We start from the raw sequence: 19,076 nt of genomic DNA, 5'->3' as shown, positions 1-19,076 counted from the left end.
CAAGATAAACACCTAAGAAGCAATTGTTCTGTTTTGATACAGGTAGCGTTTTGTGGTTATACAGCTATCTGCTTAACATCCTAAGCATATGGTGTGAAACTGCAGATGCACTTATGGAAATGCTAACTGCAAAGTAACCACTGGGCTGCTAAGAGTCATCTGCCAGCACTGCCATGGAAACTTGCTCGCTGCTTGAGCTCAATCTGCTGTCCAGCAAGGGGAGGCTGTGGGGATGGCAGAGTGCAGCACAGAGGAGAGAACCGCTCAGTGCTGGGCAGGCAATGCGTCAGGCTTTATGGAGGACAGCTCAAATGTTTTTAAAAAGAAGATGAAAAAGCTGGAGTTGCTGCCATGACTTGATGCCCTGAGATACTCAGAGAACTACTGAGGCAACACTGAACATGGCCTGAAGGCTCTTAATGAATCTTTACATGTTCTGCACTGGATCCTGCAGGAGCATCATACTGTGGAGTGTTTACAAAGAATCTGTGGGGAAACCGGACAGGAAAACAAGGGTGCTGCTACTTTAAATGTGAGGTTTTGCAGAGTGCTCAGCAGTTATGGAGATGCTTTTCCTTCATCATCCCAAACAGCCAAAGTATTCCACAGCAATAAGCTTGCAACTGGCTGATGACGCATTTGAAGCAATGTTGTTACATGTCAACTGATGAAGACAGCAAGAAGTCAATCCTAGATCAGGTATTCAGTATTCACAAAGCTGACCTTTGCTGCTGATTCACTGGGTTTATGTTGCAGATGGATTTTATCACATATCAAGTTTCAGTTTCTGTTTGAGCTTGTGCCACACTGAGATAGACAAACGTGGAGGAGACAGAATGAAGCTAACACTTACTTACCAATCTGAATGCTTGGGATTGTATCCTTCTGCTGATTACAAAGTGGGCTTATTTCCAGTTCAAATTTTTGTTCCAGGTCACCTACAACATTAAAAAGAAATAATTATTTCTGCTACTTTTATTTCCACATCTGCATCAGACTCATACAATGAGTGCAGCTGTATGGTTTTGAGCAGCTGGAACCTGGCACCAGTGAGAACCACATAAGATGTCTAAGTACCTTATTTGTTTGTTTGGCCTCTTTTTGTTCTTCAAGGTATCAAAGAAAACTGAGTAGGCATGCAAAGAAGAAAAATCTCTCCAAGTAAAGGTGAATTTTGAATGAACATTAAATGTCAACACTTTGTCAGCATTTTGAGAACCTTCATTTTTAAGGTAGATAGCTTCTCTCACATCTTACTAGAAAACTGCAGTGCTACAGTGAGTTGCTTCTGTGTGCTTGTGAAAATTGCTGTTGAAGGATGATGGTGCCTGGAAGCCCACAGCTGTGTCTGCACCAGCAAACTACTACAAGCCAGAGCAGCAATTCATGTGTCAAAAATCATAGGATTAAGGTTGTAAATGGGAAAGAAGGATGAAATTCAAGTTAATCTTACATCTGTGTCATATATAGTTGGGTATGAGGGCTAAGCCTTATGCTGAACTTACATCATTAATTCTCTGGGTAATCCAGGAAGTCCTTACAGAGTCTCCTGCACAAAATGGACTTGAAATGAAGTGGTTTACTGACCTCCTTCCCACTTTCACAAGGCAGTATAGGATCAATTGGAGGATGATGTTTCTGGGTGTGAATCTGGAACTGTCCTGAAGACTCCTGCAGTGACTGGTCCTACAGTCTGCTTTAAACTGTTGATGAACAGCTGCAGTGATGGATCTGCTCACCCTAACTGCCACCCTAACCCTAACTGCCTCCCCACCTGCAGCAAAACTGACCAAACTGGCCACTGTGACAATGCTTACACGTAGTCAGTAGAAAAGGGTCACGCAGAACACTTCTATACATTTATTTACTATTTAATACATTTGTTTATTATTTAAATTATTATTTATTATATTTTTTATTTATTATTTTTTTATATTTATTATTTACATTAATTTATTTTTTATAATTAGCTGGATTCCAGGCTGGACGTGGCTCTGGGTGGTCTGGTCTAGTGGTTGGTGACCCTATACACAGGAAGAGGGTTGAAACTAAGTGATCACTGTGGTCCTTTTCAACCCAGGCCATTCTGTGATTGCTAAGAACATAATGGCAATGGATAGCAATGTTTGCAAAGATGCTGGAGTGGCAGCAGAGGACCAAAGAGATGGGGTACTGGTTAGGCTGCGGTTGGACTTGATGATCTTCAAGGTCTTTTCCAACCTGGGTCATTCTATGATTCTATGATTCTAAAGGTTAGCTGCATACAAGAACTCAGCAGCACAGCACTCAGGGAGCCTTGTTTTCTCCAGTTGAAGATGCTGTTGCCATGCAGACAGCAACCACCTGTCTCACAGGGGAGGTTTGATTTCCACATGCAAGCATTAGCCCATTAGAAGACTGCTGCAAATTAATATTGTTTTAAACACTGTGAGTGGAACACTCATCTTTTGTGGTTGCCTGCACTCTCAGAGACACTAGCAGGCTTCAAGTCTTTGGGGTACTGCATGAGGTACAGCCCCTTTCCTGACTACAACACAGCTATATACAGGAACAGGTATATATATATATATATACAACACAGCTATATACAGGCTGTGCAGTTCTGCTTGTCCATTTTATTTACTAATAAGGATGGATACTGTAAGTGTTGTTTAGAAGAAATGTATCCATAAATAACGTTATGCTAGAACAGACATAACATCAAATTCAACCTAAAACAAACATTTTGCTTCATATCCGCTGTTTCTGTTTGAAAGCCCATTTATTTTATACCCAGTAATGGACAATTTTGACTTGAATGTTTTAGTGCCACTCAGCTGCTATAGTCCTGTACATGCTATGTGCATTTTTAAGCCTTACCTTTCTCTCTACTGCAGCACAATTGCTTCTTAAATGTGAGGGGAGCGTTTTCATTTTAACTAGGTAGTTAGGAAATATCAGGGAAGCATTTTGAGCCTCACAAACAATCAAATGGTGTTAAAATGGCATTAGAAATGTTTCGTAAGAAAACATAAACTGAAGAGTTCAAACTTCTGCATCCATAACAGAAGGAAAACGAAACAATGCACTAATTCTGGTAGTACCTGCCTCACCTGTAGTTAAAAATCAGACCAGAAGAGCAATGGTTTACAAATGTCACAAAAAATACCTTCTAGAGCCAGCATCATCGATTTTAAGGAGGTAGAGAGGTCTAAAATAATACATACTTTAAGTAATAATGGTATCTGACTACATGATATTTAGTTTTTTGGTCCACGCTTACCACGACTACACAGCCACCAGTGACAGTCAAACTGAGCTTTCTGAACAGGCTCCTACATAACTGCTCCTATTTTCCTCACACAGCTCTAACTGCTCTCATATGTATAGTGCATATAAAACTGGTCTCGGAGGTATATTTTAGAATTGGGAGTCTCAGGGAAAAAGCAGAAGTCCGTAAGAGCTGAGGCTGCTGCCTTTCTTAGCATGGTCCGTCGAGGTCCTAAAGATGTGGCATGGGACAACTGGGGCCCTGCCCTCATGTCCTGGATATTATGCCATGGCTATACATCTGATGACACAAACACACATCCTGCAAGTTGCTTCTGTTGCTGCAAAAGCATCGAAGTCAAAGACGTTTCAACAGTTTAAACTGATGTTGGCCAAAAATTAACTTGTCCTATTTGTCCTTGTTTGTTAGTGCTATGGACTAACTGGACTAGGTACCAGCCCAAACGTCGCTTAATTCCACACAGCGGAACTGTAACTGAATTGAGCACTTCATTGTGTGCTCTTCCAGAATTTGTATCGCTTGCCTGAGGCTCTCAGGATGCTGTGAACAAAGAATTTAGCAGTGATTAAACTCCGCTGCACCCTGCCCATGTTGTAGCACAGCATGACCTTGCCTATGCAGATAGAGCCAAATGGTGCAATTACTGGGTTTAAAAAAAGCCCTGCATGACTGAGCTCTCTGCAGGGGTCTGAAGCATTTGCAATAGGTTCTAGCAGAGCAATGGCTTGCCTACTTTGTTCCTGTAAGCCGTGTGAGGGGGGGGGAGGCTTGCCATGCTGGGGAACTGCTTTTGAACTCTCTGCATCTGTACACAGAAGAGTGCGTCATGTTTGGGAAACTTGAAGGGTGAGACTCTTGTAGGAGTTGTAGTGAGAGTCTGAACAGTGAGATAAGACACAGCAGCCAGTGGGATGATTCAAGGTCAGACTGGACAGGGCCCTGGACAGCCTTATCTTGTGACTGATTTACAGCATGGCAACCCTGCCTGAAGTAGAACTAGATGATCCCTTCCAACCCAAGGCAATCTGTGATTTTAGTGTACTGTAGCCCTGACGTGGTTTCATCTTGGAAATGCTAAGGCTGGCTTGAGAGGTCTCAGTGCAGAAGCAAGCTGTGGGTTCCTCTGCAAAATTTAAGAGCTGAGGTGCAGCACACTGTGAGAGGATTCAAGGACCAGGGCAGGCTGCCTCCACATAACAGCTCTGCGTCCCGAGCAGGGGCTGACCTTGGCGGTAGAACTCCTCGCAGACCCGCTCGCTCCACTGCTTGCTCAGCTCCCACAGCCGGCAGGGGTTGCAGATGTCAGCACACTTGAGTGCAATCTGAAAGCAAAGGAGAAAAGCGGCAGTGAGAAAAGAGATCGTTATCCAGGAGTGCTTCAGTGGTAAATCTGCAGTTGTGAAACTCCCAGGCCTAACCAGCAGGAAGGGTTAAGATCACCCGTTGGGCGCTGAGTCTCACCCAAATGTGCCTTTTGAGGAAAGAGCATTTACTTCAGCTGCAAACAAACCTTTCATTCAGCCCTCTGGTTTACTGCAGTGAGAACAAGAGGAGGGCCAAATTCCAAGATGGCAAAGTCTTCTGGATATTCCCTGCTAGGAGCAAGCCAAGACAAGCTGCAGGCTGGCTCCTGCTGATTGCCTGGCTCAGCTCCGTGTGAGATGCTGAGGGAAGGATGAGCCAAGCCGGTGCGAGACCGTTCAGGCGTTGCTTCCCTGTGGTCTGAGCGACCTCTCATCTCACTTTAGTTACACTTCATTTTAATGTCTGTGTGTTTTCCTTTACAACGTTCAGCACAGGGCTCTCTGCAATGCCTCTGGCTGGGTTTCACTTAGCTAACCAGTGCTATTACGTGCTTTGCAGGGGAATGAGTACAGCAGGGCAAGAGATTTTTACAATCAAGTAATTGCTTTGGAAAAGTGAGCTATGTAATGGTCTGTCTGTCTTACTGCTTGGAACAAGGTGCTGTGAGCCTCGCGTCTTCCTAGATAACTTGAACACAGTCAGTAAGCAGGACAGAGGGCAGAATTCATCCAGCACTAAGAGAGGAAAAAAGAAGCTTTTCCTGTATAAATTCAGATCTGTTAACCAGAATAGAGAGATCTCCAAGCCTCTTTTCTCTCTGGATTAAATTGATTAGCTTTAACGTTACTGTGAATTAAAACAAGATTCTTTAACCTATCCTCATCGGTGAAAGCTTCTTGTTTTCTTTTTTCCTTCTTCCACAAATAATCCTCCAACTAAGCAAATCTCACCAGGCCTCTGCCCTAGTTTCTATCTATCTTCAAGGAAGTGCATAAGGAAATTTTTTTGCTATAGTTGAGAACTGTAAGCCCCGTGCCTTGACATTTGCACAACTTTCTTGCCTCATCTATCCAGAAATACGATAAGCTCATCATCCTGCCCTGCGTGGGCTGTGCAGGAACCTGACAGAAGACCATGTTTCATGAAGGACAGACGAGCAGATTGCTGCATTTCCCACGCTTCTGGAGGGGGAAGAAGCAACAGATCAGCACTTACTTCCTTCAGGCTGTCACCTTTCCCGTAACCTTGGCAGAGTGGAAGCATGTAGATGTTTGTTTTGTAAATGACAATGATTAAACTCTTTTATGTATTTAAGAGGGAAACTGACGTCATTTCTGCACAGAATCATGCATATACAGCTACTTTAATCACAATAATGTGTTTATAAGTAGAGGCTTTTTTTGAGGAGCCTGCTAATGACTGAAGCTTAGCTAGAAGAATCAGTTTGAATCTGTTTGATTTTTAAATAAAACATGGTTTCTTCATTAGCTGGAAAGATTCAGTAGAGCAACACCTGCTGCCATAGCAACAGCTGTCTCTGCAGAGACAGTTTATGAACATCAGCCACAGGAACAGAACTTGGACACCTGATGTCAGGTTGTCTTGGGAAGAACACCAAGAAGGGGGCACTCCTGCCCATCACTAGAAAATAACACCGGCGAAGCAATATTTGCCATAAGGAGAATAAAACTGAGGCATTACCTGAAAGAGATGCGGTGGTCTAGAAGTAACTAGTAGCTTATCATCATTTCTAAGCATGTGACACTCTCCTATGTCTGCTGCATTCCCAGCTTTTTAACCCAAGGAAATCATGTAAGGTAATACTAAAGGCATCTTAAGCTTTTCTGATGTGCCAGAAACAGAGGTTATAGCGATAGGTAATGTGAAGCTATTGGTCAGACACACTGTCCTGCGCTATTCTAATGCATCCTAAGAAATACCGCAACTTGAGAAATGAATAAGAAAGCAATAGTGGTAACAAGTTATTAATACTTACCTGAAGCATAAAATGTCTGTCTCGTGCATCCTCCAGTCTCAAATCCTGATTGTCAAGGTGAGACTTCAGGCGAATCAAAAACTCATTCTGTCTGTTGATGTCTGTTGCCAAGATCAGGGAGCCTAACTGCTGTTCGATGTCTTGTCTGCAATTAAGGAAAATAAGCCCCATCAGTCACGGAACCATTGGACTCTAATAGCTCAAAACAACCTGCTGCACACCACAGCTAGCATAAAGCTTCCTCATCCTTTACGGATCCAATCTGATCTGATTGGTCATTTTCTGCTGGGGCTGATAGGGTATAACTGCTCTAGCTGCCTAAATGGCTCTGGCAGGAAAGGATAATGTGGAAGAAAAATGCTTGTTTGTGTAGGTGGTTGTGAAAGCTTCCAGAAAGCACTAAGAAAGGGGAAATCAAATAGCATGGTACATCTAGAAAAACACATCTTACTCCAGCCACTGAATAATGCAGCTTTAAAGTAGTGCTGAACAGGAGTTGCCGATTTAACGTGAAGGATTTCTAGAGGGGTACAGAGCTTACTGCTTCCAGGTAACTTGTTCATATGTCTGGCAAAGTCACCTGTAATTAAACCTTAGCATTGCCGGGTGCTCATTGGCTTGATCGCCATTCCTTGGTGAGAAGAGCAGGACATTCAGCCTACTCTCCAGACACGTTCAACCCACGGCCCACAGGCTGCATGCAGGCCAGCACAGCTTGCACTGTGGCCTCCCCTGCCCCATGCCATCATGGTGGCAGCCTGGCCCCTCAGCACCGACCAAACATGGGAGTGCTATCAGCCCCATGGGGGCACAGGGCAGTGCCAGCTCACAGTGCTGGCAGATACGTTTATGGATTTTGATATGTTGGCTAGACACAGTACTGTGAACAGAGAAAAATACGCAGCCATGCTTTTCGTTTTGATAAAGGAATTTGAGAACAGGTTATAAGACTGACAAAAAAAAATCACCAATCATTTGGTTTATTTGCAACTCCATTTCCAGTCCACATGAATATATTACTCGTGAATTTTCAAATGGAATATATAGAGTTGAAATCCCAAATTTGATCGTGACTCTCTACCTGATTTTCATAAGCCCTCTCTTACCAGAGAGAATTACTCCTCACTTCACAATCACGCTTTACTTGTGTCATTGCTTTTTGGCAGTACGTGGCAACAGTGGCAGTCTGTCACCACTGCTGGTGCAGATTTCCATAAGCACAGCATGCAGGCTCTTATTCATCGGTGGTGAAAATGCACAGCTAATGGTGGTTACTGTGTTGAAAAACAACGTTTTGCAGCTGAGAATTTGCTCTTCTAAATAGTGGTGTGCTCTTTCTGTTCATTCTGTTTTCCATGGAAATAATTAAGTAGCATTACTTTTGGAGCCATCTTTGTAGATGTGGCTCCAGACAACTTCTTTTCACTCAGTGCAGCCCAGGCAAGCCAGAAAGTTGGACAGCCTACTCGGAAGCCTGGCCTCTCTGCCCATGCCCCTTTGAAGGAGAGTGACGGAAGCCAAGGATTAGTTTCAGAGATGTGTTTTCTCTAGCTGACACTTACGTCACCTCCTTGGGCAGATGAGCAAGGAGCCGTGATTCTCGAAGCATGCCTATCGTAGATCTCCAGTGATGATTTTCTAGCACTGAAACATTCTGGTAGGAACAAAAGGGATACATGCAAGGATTAGGCAGGTACATATGGTACAGTTACACATCAGTCGCATCTCATGATGCCTACACTTGGTTGAAAGTTGTTTACCGTAACAAAACGAGAGATGATTAACATGAAAATCTTTGCTTTTTAACCAGCTTTCACATTTGAAGAATCTGTCTGGATTTCTAGAGTTAAGGACATTGCACTCTTAGATATCCTAGCTAAAATTAACACTAGTTATTGGGGAAAAACAACAACAAAACAGTAACTTTCCAACCATAAGAACTCAGAACAAGCTATGAAGCTAAGAACAGGTCTCATGACTTTTGACAGCAATTCTGTTCATCAGCCAACTTAAATATCCTTACTCTCCTCTTGCCTAATATACATCAGGATGGGATTCTGCAACCCTGTACTCTGACCAAGGAGAAATAAGGGATGTCCCTACATGCCTCCTGCAGTGGTTTTGAGCTAAGCCACTGCTACTGAGTTGTTTGCATCTCTCTTCTGTCACACTATCAACATAAACATGGAAAGATAGCTGGGTCAGGAATGCAGAGCAAGCATATCTGTGAAAAGATGACGCAGGGCTAGCTGAATTAAAATATGGCATAAAGTTAATTTCAAATCAAGACACTATAGTTCCATGTGTTAAATGCAAGAAAAGATTGGTACTTATCAGATTTCTCCTTTCTGTTCTGCCTGCTCTCAGCTACAAGCAGAACCCCAACAGAGGTGTTCTGCATTTTGTTTTGTCTCTGCACCTCTTGGCACTGTATGCACTCAGCCACCTGCACACTGTGGGGCCCTTAGCCCACCTTGTCAGACCTTGGTTCTCCCCCTCTGAAGCACTGCTTATCAAACAAATGCTTTACCTGCATGGAAAGAGGCGCTTGTTTCCTTTTCTTTCCAACCGCTGAGTTTGAGAGACTGTCAGCCTCTGCCCTGCCTCTACTTTTACTGTGCTGGCATGGAGCACTCCTGAGCTCTGCATGGAAACCTGCTTGCCTGACAGTTGGTCACACTGAAGGTGAGCCAGAGCACGACTGTGCATACAGGCATCCAAGCACATCCTTGCATCCAGCTAATAGTTACTCAAAGGAAAAATAAAGTCAGGTATCCAATCCAGATTTCCATTTCTGTAAATCCCCGCTCTTTGCCTGCTGCTATTTGAGAACTCAAAGCCAGCAGAGCACCTAGTATCCCATACTTAAAGGACATGGAACAGGGAAAAGGAAAGGTCAAGTTAACAAGTGACAAGTGAGCATGAAGTCATATGACTCCCCTGTTAAATGCGGACAGCCAGAATCCCTGAAGCAGTTGCCAACAATTAGGAGTCAGCTCTTCCACCTAGGAACACTGCCTTATTAAGCCTAATTGCCATTAGTTATCTGATCACTTGGGCTGGAGGGGAGATTATCCATGCAGGGAGAAAATCTCTGTGACGGCCCGCAGACTGATGTTTTTAGCTCTGATCTCCAGAGAGATTGCTTTCCCACGCTTTTTTTTCCTTAATTATTTTTTGAGAAACTATCAGTAGCTTGGATTTATTTCTCAAAGCTGTATGTTAGGAAGTCTCTGTCACAGCTGCCTAAAAACTAGAAGACTGCCATAATACAAACTTCAGGACTATGGCAAAATCTCCAGTCTGTGACAGGGCCAGTCACAAAGCTTGGAGTCTTTGAGCATTAGCGTGCTCTGGCTGGGGATCCCACAGCCCAGCTTCTTTCTGTGTCTCAGGGCACAAAGACAACTGAGCACTAAGAACATTAATTTCTGATGTTAAACCCAAATGTTGCTTGGGTAGGGCAAAACAAAAGAGAACCTCCTGACAAGTACAAAGCAAGTCACAGCAAACTCTTGATTTCTATTTGCATAGAAACAAACACAGCTATCAGTGAGTCCTCTTCACTTAGATTTATTTTTAACTTAGAATATTCTGCTTCTGATACCTTCTCACAAAGGCTGAAGTCGACTCTTCTGAAGGATAGAAATCCTTACAATCACAGTTTAATCACTGTGAATTACTTTTAGTGAAACCAAAATTATTTATGGCTTTGTTCAAATGAATACATACAGAGATGTCCACATACCGTACATGCAAAAACACATACAAGCAAAGATAGCTTGCTTATACATAAATGACAGTTGTAGTTAAAATGCAGTGCTACAGTAATTGACGTGGGCCAAAGGTTTAAATACGTTCAGAAAAGAGCACAGAAAACAGTGGAGGATGGGTTCATTGATGGTCACTGCCCCATCAGTGAGCTGTGCTTTTGTTTCAGGAAGCCTTGTACTACTGCTTGTTGAAGTAGAGAGGATAACTACCAGGTGAATGACAATGCTGTACTTATCCCAGGTGTCTGTTCTGCTCTTTTACTGGTTGCTCTCAGAAACAGGATACTGGTTAGACAGCCTGTGGCATGACCTACAGTGGTTGCTTTAAAGTTCTTTCCTTATATCTCTAGGAATGTTTGCGTAAATATCTACAACTCTTCCTTTGGTTTCTTCTATCTTGTTTTCTTCAAGTTACTGCATTCATTAGTTGTTCCATTTTCCTAGTCATGTGAAGCAAAAGCTTCCTTCAACCTAATGCCAATTTAAGACACCCTTGCTGTTTACTTGCTTGCTAAAGGAAAAAGAAATACAAACCAACACCACTGTACATGTTATCAACCTGGTGAGTCTTTTTACCTGGTACAGGCTGGCAAGGTGGTGTTTCGTTTTGATCAAAAATGGCTGGTTGACCCCTGGATGATCCACATCGTGAGCTGCAGCAGCCAGCAGTCCAAGCATGATGTCCGATGGGGTGAGGAAGTTGGCAAGCTGAATCACACATTAATCACAACAAGAAAGCAAAGAGTAAACACTTCCCCTGACCCCATCCCCCCTTTTGGCAGATGAACAAACCAGCTGACTACATGGGACTGCTCAGTTTTGTGCACAGACATCAAGAACAAAATAAACTAATCAACTGAGAGCAACCTTTTTGAGGTGATTATTGAACAAATATCGGCAGAGAGTCAGACTATGTTAATGTTACTACAATCTGTATTTCTTACCTCTTTATTGTTTATAGCAATATATGGATTGTTATACAGGTTTTTGAGGGACAGGTTGGAGAGGGACTTTTTATAAGGTGACAGGAAAAGGGGAAATGGTTTTAACTGGAAGAAGTTTTTAGACGAGAAGAATTTCTTTATCGTGAGGGTGGTGAGACACTGGGACAGCCCTGTGAGACTGTGGATACCCCTTCCTGGAAGCATTCAAGGCTGGGCTGAATGGGGCTTTCAGCAACCTGGCCTAGAGGGAGGTGTCCCTACCTATTGCAGGGCGTTGGAAACAGGTTATCTTAAAGTACTCTTCCATCCCAAACCATTCTATAATTCTATGACTACAGTATTAAAGTGCTTTCCAATAATGCATTAAACATCATCATAATTGTCTAACACTCCCCATTTTGTGAGGGCTTACTGCAACATTGAAGAAGCTGCTGCTGGCTCACATGGAGGATACCCTTTCAACAAGGCTGGTCAAAGTGACTGTACACCCATTTTTGATATTTCACTCCCAAATTTAGTATGCTGAAATACTGATGTGAGGGCTGACATCCTGAAGTGACCAAGGCATGGGTGGGCACTGCCTTCTAATGGCACTGCTGGGAGGACTGCCACACGAGGTGGATGGTTGGTGACACCAAACAAATCTTGCCAGAGCTCATATAACAGCACCTGGATACATAACTCACAGGATGGGAAGTGACTTCAGTAGCGTGTTTGAAAATTTAAGCCGGCTTCCAGTTTGCAATCATTTTCTGCTATCTAAAAAATAGCACTTCAAGTGTTTGTTTTTTTTTTTAATCCTGGGAAAACAAGTTTGAGCATTATCTGAAAGCAACGTCAATGTGAAAGGCTGTCCTTACCTTGGGCTCCCTTAGATAGCAGTGCATAGCTTGTGTGACGTCAGCAGCATGGACAGCATTGTGGTAAGGGTTCTGGCTGTGGTAATCTTCTTGAACCATAACTAGGAAACAAAACAGAACACAAAGATCCTTTTGTCTCTGAATTCCATGGCCACTACTGGGAACTGGGTTTAAAATACAATTTGAGGTTTTGCAGTGCTGCCTAAGGAGTTTCTTCATATACCTGTAGCTTACTGGTGGCCCTTACTGCGATACCTTCAGAAAAAAAAATGCATGAAAGGATCTGTGAGGCCCGTGGGGATACACTCGGTCTAGTTCATAAATCAACTCTTTCTTGCCTTAGTGAAGGCTCTCATTCAGGAGTAAAATAAATAAGAAAGAAAGACAAATTTATCCACAACGGAGTGTAATTATTTAGGCTGCTGTCACGGGGGAGCAATATGTCATTACGGCAGTACGGCCTGATTTACAGCAGCAGGAGAGGCCCTGACATCCTGGCACCATTTGCTATTTGAGGACTACAGTCCAAGGCATTCCTACAGAGAATCAAAAGATACTGCATTTGCGTATTTGAAGAAAGATCTCCTGTGACAGCCACATCTGCGCTTCCATTTTAAAATACTAGTCCCTCCTCCCGTTTCAGTTTGCAGAGCTGGAAGAGTTCCACCTGAATGCTGAGTGCATCCCTGTTAACTCTCGTTTGCATTAGCATTCAAGACCACTGAGGTTTGTGTTTCATGTTCATCTGCTCCTTGCGGCAATACCTGCACCATTTTGGGGCAACACAACTCAAATGGTAGAAGCCCCAAAAACGCTCACCCAAAATGCTCTTCTTCACACCATCAAATTGATCAAACAGGTAAAGTTACCACAGTGCTTGTCTCCAGCATGGGCCACACCAAAGCAAATCCCTGCCAACACTTCTTTTTCAGTTCATTTGAAGCTATAGTCCATAACCCTTATACCCTCCACGCTTCAGCTCTCATTGACTAAATATTCACCTGGTGCCACGCCACAGCAGCTAGTACATCCAGGGAGATATGTCTCCACATCAGAGAAAAGACTTCCAGAAGTAACAGTAGTGCATTTTTAAAGAAGAGATCCTGCCTTTGAAGCTCTTTCTGACACTGACAAAACAACATTCAGCTGCATTCAAAACACGACGCAGAAAGCAACTGATTTTGGCCAATTCCTTCCTTTGGTTCACAGACAGCATGGGGCTAATATATCTGTTGGCAGTAACAGCAGCAGGGGTTTTCATCAACACTGTTCAGTGTAGACAGCTTGATATAATTCGTTAAATTTTGTGCATAAGCTTTTAACTGCCCTGGGTCTCCTCAGTGGTCTATTAGTCAGTGAAATAATGTTGCTGTACCACAGTTGTATTGTGCATGGGTAGGTCTTGCAATGCACGCCTGCCTGTGTGGGCCTCCTCTGCCTACCACATCTCTGCACGACACACATTTTTCTAAATCATCAGTGCAACTGTGGTACTGCGATGCTTAAGTCCAATACAGAGCCTTTGAAGACACTCAACTGACTTAACAGGTACTGAATTGAGTCCCCTACTGCCTGTAAATTGCACCCTAGTAGATATCACAGAAATATTTGAAGTCATTACAACAACACTGTGATTTTACAGAGATATGCAGAACAAGCCAATGCCTTTTTTGAGGCCCTATTTAAGCTGTAACCTGCATTCAAGGACAGTTTAAAGGTGAGCACTTACCTAAAAACCTATGTAATGTAACCATATCTAGCTGGAAATGGTGAATAAGTCCATGCACGTTGAAGAGGTGACAGAGCAGCGTTACGAGACTGTTTCCTAAAAGCAGAGAGGAACAACTCTCAGATTGCATTAATGTGTAGTTATCAAACAAGACAAAGAATGTTGTTAGTTTCCTGTTAGTGAGTTCCTACCACCTTAGTTCCCAACACGTCAGCATAGCTGATACTCATATACTCAAAAATAGCATTTATACATATATTATGCTCTTACACAAACAAGACCTGACAGTATGACCGTGTCAGTGGAATGCTATTCTGGTGTCCCACCGTGTCTGCTATTTCAGTTTGACACAGAAGGCCAAGTGATCCATTGGAAATCTTCTGACAGGACTGTTTGTAAACCACATCATTTTCATAATCCAAGTTCCCTCCAGAAATGACAGAAAGCAAATGGCTCTTCTGCCACTCTGGCTTGCCATACTGTACAAATCAACTACTTAATGAGAATTCTGTAGCTTGTAAATGAAGCTATTGATTTTGTACCTGACTGTGAAACACAGATGTAATCCACATGGCTAGCTCAGCTACAAGTGCATCTCACAGTGATGCGGACAGGAAAATGAGTTACAGATTTATGATCTCAAGTCCCACTTGGTAACATTGGTCTAGTAAGAATGAAATGTGAATTTCATATCAGGAACACTGACAAAACTGAGCCTAAATATCAACTATACATCAACTATATTATATGATCAACTACACATACACAGTGTTTAGAAAAGTTTGCACAGCATAATTCAATGCTGATGTTTCCAGAAAAGTTAGAGAAAAAAAAACCAACACCCAACAAACCAACCCATACAAAATATAAACAATGTCTGAAGGGAGTCTTCTCTCATTTAATGTAACTCAGGAAAGAAAATAAACATGTGGACGTGGAGGCTTACTTGGCCTTGGCTACTGACCAGAGGCATAGAAAGGTGACCTGGAAAAAATATTTTGATTTCCCTTGCCATTTGCAGTCCTTTCCACTCTTCCCTGCCAGTTGCTCAGCCAAATTACCCTCTAAACCAACTTTCCTATACTTTCTGCTACAGCCAAATCTACTTAGATTGAGAGCAAGCACTGGGGGATCTCATTCCTACAAGCTATACAGAAAGGCCAAAGGTGTGATTCTGACCACTTCAGCAGCTGCCCAACACAGATCCGCTGTGCAGATATAACTTGGCACATGCTATTGTAGGCACATATTTAGATCATATAATCATTAAGATTGGAAATGATCTACAAGATCATCCAGCCCAACCATCCTCCTACCATCAATACCGTCCACTAAATCATGTTCTTTAGCACCACATCTCCTAGATCCTTGAACTCCTCCAGGAACAGTGACTCCACCACCTCTGCGGGCAGCCCATTCCAGCACCTGACCACTCTTTTGGAGAAGTTTTTCCTAATATCCAACCTGAATCTTTCCTGGTGAAACTTGAGGCCATTCCCTCTAGTCCTATCAATAGTTACATGGGAGAAGGGGCCGACCTCCATCTCATTACAACCTCCTTTCAGGCAGCTGTAGTAGAGTGAAATAAGGTCTCCCCTAAGCCTACTCTTCTCTAGACTGAAGAACCCAGTTCCTTCAGCTGCTCCTCACAAGACTTGTGTTCCAGATTCCTCACCAGTTTTGCTGCCTTTCTCTGGACATGCTCCAGTTTCACTGAGTTTTAGTATCTTACATACATTTTGTATTTTATTCTATTCAGACTGTTGACCCAAAACAAAGGTATTTTTGGTTAAAGGCATTTTCTATTAAGGAAATCAACTTCTTATCAACTTATCTACTCATGTATCTAATAAGTCTGTTTTAGAATTGCTTTGGAGTTCCCACATTAAGGAAACTGAAACACTTCCTTGAAACTAATAAGTAATTCATAATAAGCAAAATGTGACTATAACAAATATAACAGATTAAATTAACACAAGAACACACTTTAAATGTCTTCCAGTAGTTACGAACATTCTGGTAAAAGCTTGAAAAGATCAAGGATATGATTTTAAGAGGAGCTAACTGTGTCCAAGTCTCTTCAGTCATCTAAACTGGAAAAGTAAAATATTAGCTAGACATTTTTAAGATAGTCATATATAAGGTACCTTAAGTAGATATGTATTTTTCTTTTTTAGTACCTACCATTTGTCAAGCGGTCGAACAAGAAAATGTCAAAATCCCATGTTCCCACTTTGGATAGCATATGCTAAAAAAACAAATACAAAAAGACAAAAAATTGGTATGTCAAACTGCAAAGTAGATTGAAATCATTATTCCATACTGAGGTTGCAGGAACCAGTTGTCTGATGAAAGTTCTGCTCAGGAAAGCTATAGAGATGTATTTGAAATACCAAAGTTTAATAACCAAATTCAGATATATTACAAAGACTGCTTACAATGATTCAGACAGAATCCCCAAAACTGGAAAAGATCTCCAAGATCATCTAGTCCAACTGTCCAACTTCACCAACATTTTCCACTTAGTACAACATCTTGTAGTTTCTTGAACACCTCCAGGGATGGTGATTCTACCACCTCTGTAGGCAGCCTGTTCCAGCACATGACCACTCTTTTGGAGAAGTTTTTCCTAATATCCAACCTGAATCTTCCCCAGTGCAACTTGAGGCCATTTCCACAATTATCTGAATAATGAAACAAAACATACACTCTTTGGAATATTATTAAGATACACGGAGATCTGGAGACCCATCTTACCCGTGCTTGTCCAAGGTAGTCCTCATCCAGCAGGTACAGAGAGGCCTGTGGTATGATTCCACGCAGTAACCGAGATGCATGGAAATACCTCTGAAAACTTAACAGTCTTTTCACCTTTTTCTTGGTGCCAATTTCCCCTGAGAATGTTGTATCTACAAAAAGCAATCAATACAGAAACCATGAAGACCAAGATCAAGGACAATGTTCTCAATTATTTATTAAAGAGATAATAAAAAAATTGCTATCACGATTCAGAAGCAATAACACTAATAATTCATGCTTCTTGCCAGCCGCCCTCATGAAGGGGAAACATTCAATTTCCTACACCTCAGCATAACTCATTTGTTTAGTTCAGAAAGGAAACACATTCCAGTAAACAGAGCAATAATATAGGAGTCAGAAGGTCTGAATTCAAGACACTGCCACAGACTTTAACATGATCCAAGCTAAATCACCATAGGTGGAACACATGTAACTGCGGAGAGGTTAATATAAAGCTCTAGATGGCAAATGAGACAGGACTGACACAGCAGCATGAGTAGTACATGTACAGCAGAAGTAATGTTTCATGATCTGTAGTAAAATGGAAAGCTCCTTGCTGGCAAACAGACAGGAAGCATCTCTCTACAGTTAGAGTTTGCAAGAAGTTAACAGCACTTCTTTATACTGCCTAGACTCCAAGCAGACAATGGTGGCCTTATGCACTGCATCTGCAATACAGCAACTTCTCTCACTGTCAATTTGAGACAAAAACAAAACAGGACACCAAGAGAGAACTCTAAATATGGCTTGAGAGCACAAACACATGACTCAGTTTTGGAAGAGGGTAGAAAAGAGGAAAAAGAAGCAAGAGCAGGTTAACAGTCTCACTGCATTATACTTTCTATTTACTATAGCAAATCATAAATGAAGAAAACATCTCAGTCCTCCACTTAGGATGTATATACAGGTATTTCCTTCCCTTTGTAGTTACACAAAAGAATATGTTCTTCCAAGTCAGCATCTGGATAATTTTATTCCTTAAGACTATATTAGGAAACATTTATACCTGGCTAAATGTGCCACAAAAAAAAAAGGAAAAAGAGAGAAAAAAAGGGGTATCTATTGCAGTGATTAAATCTGGCATTAGAGTAATTAAATTACTTTACTGCTAAGTAGAGAGGACTATGCAAGCTTCCTACAGCTGGCAGTGACCTAGGTCATTCCGTCTGAACTTTTAACAGAACCTCACGCATAACTGCAATGTTTTCATTTTGCAGTCTGGCCTAAGTTTTGCAAAAAGAGGCAGTGGTAGTATTTTTTTACTACCTTCTAACAGCTTTGTTGATGGACGGAACCTTGTAAGAAATTGATTGTTTTTTTTTAACCTTAGATGGTTCAGCATTTGGATTTCTCCAAGAGCAGATGTGAGCACTTTCAGTAGCAAATTTCTTCCTTATGTAACCCAACAGTTCTTAATCATCACAGCTTTGGAGTGATAGAAAGTCAGTAACCACCAAATACTTCCTATGGCCTAGGTATTTTCTTAGACTTGTAAGCCACAGATTTGTGGCAAATACCCCACTGAGTTTTAATAACAAAAAAAAAAAAGCACAAAACAACTTTATTACAACTTGGATAAAGTAGGAATGCTAACAGTAACAATGCCACTACAGTACCAGCCTAGACGTTAGATTTTCAGGTATGATGTGCCACTACCTTCCTGAATTGTCACACGTTTTAAATGCTGAAACAACACCACGGTCTACTGAAAGGGTAATTAACATACATACATTCCAGCAGTTATCCATGGACAACTATACATCTAGCAGGCTTCTGTCTTTACATTTCGTTTCACTTAGTACCTCTAAGAAGTTACTGGCATTGAGTTTATTTCCTAGATACCAAAACACTCTTAAAATCAATTTGTTTTTTAAAACGTGTGCTAGCTGTTTCTTGATTTTGTTATTCCCTTAATACCATCTTTGCCCCACGCCTGTTACTGCTTAAATCTCAGATGCAGAGCTCCTACAGATTAATGATCTTAGAGGTAAAGGTCTGTTGTGTTAAGAGTATGTCCTTTAGGTCATTCTAGTAGTAACTGATTTGTCTATTAGACACAGGACTTATCAAATGATTGCTGTAGGCTTTACTGTCTTACTGCACCATTGTCAGCAACATGCCTCATTATGATGACGCCCTTTTCCAAGCACTGCAAACACTCAACTATCACCATCAACATTTGGTCTTTCCCCTCTTCTCATGATTGTTGAAGAGAAAAACATAACAACATGAAAAAATATATATATATGCAAAAAAGGAAGAGTCAGAAGCAAAGCAGCTCAGAGCAAACACTGAAATTTTGCCTTCAGCTCAAAACCAAGCCAGAATCTCCCAATAGCGCAGAGCCATTCCTGGCGCATGGGATCCACAAGCTGACAAAAATCAAGACACAGTTTTAA

At 41.9% G+C, this 19,076-nt stretch overlaps 1 protein-coding gene across 5 annotated transcripts in view; it reads right to left on the bottom strand.

Moving 5' to 3' along the window:
• PDE7B (phosphodiesterase 7B) overlaps nucleotides 1–19,076 on the bottom strand; it is a 162,234-nt gene that overhangs the window by 6,698 nt on the left and 136,460 nt on the right. For 4 of the 5 annotated variants that reach the window (XM_072332305.1, XM_072332303.1, XM_072332306.1 and 1 more), the window contains 9 exons: nucleotides 16,636–16,787; nucleotides 16,063–16,126; nucleotides 13,879–13,974; nucleotides 12,150–12,250; nucleotides 10,922–11,053; nucleotides 8,135–8,226; nucleotides 6,573–6,717; nucleotides 4,497–4,593; nucleotides 858–938 (listed from right to left, as the gene is read on the bottom strand). In XM_072332305.1, coding sequence (XP_072188406.1) covers nucleotides 858–938; nucleotides 4,497–4,593; nucleotides 6,573–6,717; nucleotides 8,135–8,226; nucleotides 10,922–11,053; nucleotides 12,150–12,250; nucleotides 13,879–13,974; nucleotides 16,063–16,126; nucleotides 16,636–16,787 — 960 coding nt within the window. Of the gene's footprint in view, nucleotides 1–857; nucleotides 939–3,412; nucleotides 3,812–4,496; nucleotides 4,594–6,572; nucleotides 6,718–8,134; nucleotides 8,227–10,921; nucleotides 11,054–12,149; nucleotides 12,251–13,878; nucleotides 13,975–16,062; nucleotides 16,127–16,635; nucleotides 16,788–19,076 lie in introns of those variants that run through there. The other variant, XM_072332307.1, reaches the window with a different exon arrangement.

This window comes from Excalfactoria chinensis, chromosome 3, assembly GCF_039878825.1.
Source record: "Excalfactoria chinensis isolate bCotChi1 chromosome 3, bCotChi1.hap2, whole genome shotgun sequence".
In the NCBI taxonomy this organism is placed as follows: Eukaryota; Metazoa; Chordata; class Aves; order Galliformes; family Phasianidae; genus Excalfactoria; species Excalfactoria chinensis.
This window is presented reverse-complemented; position numbering and strand designations above follow the sequence as displayed.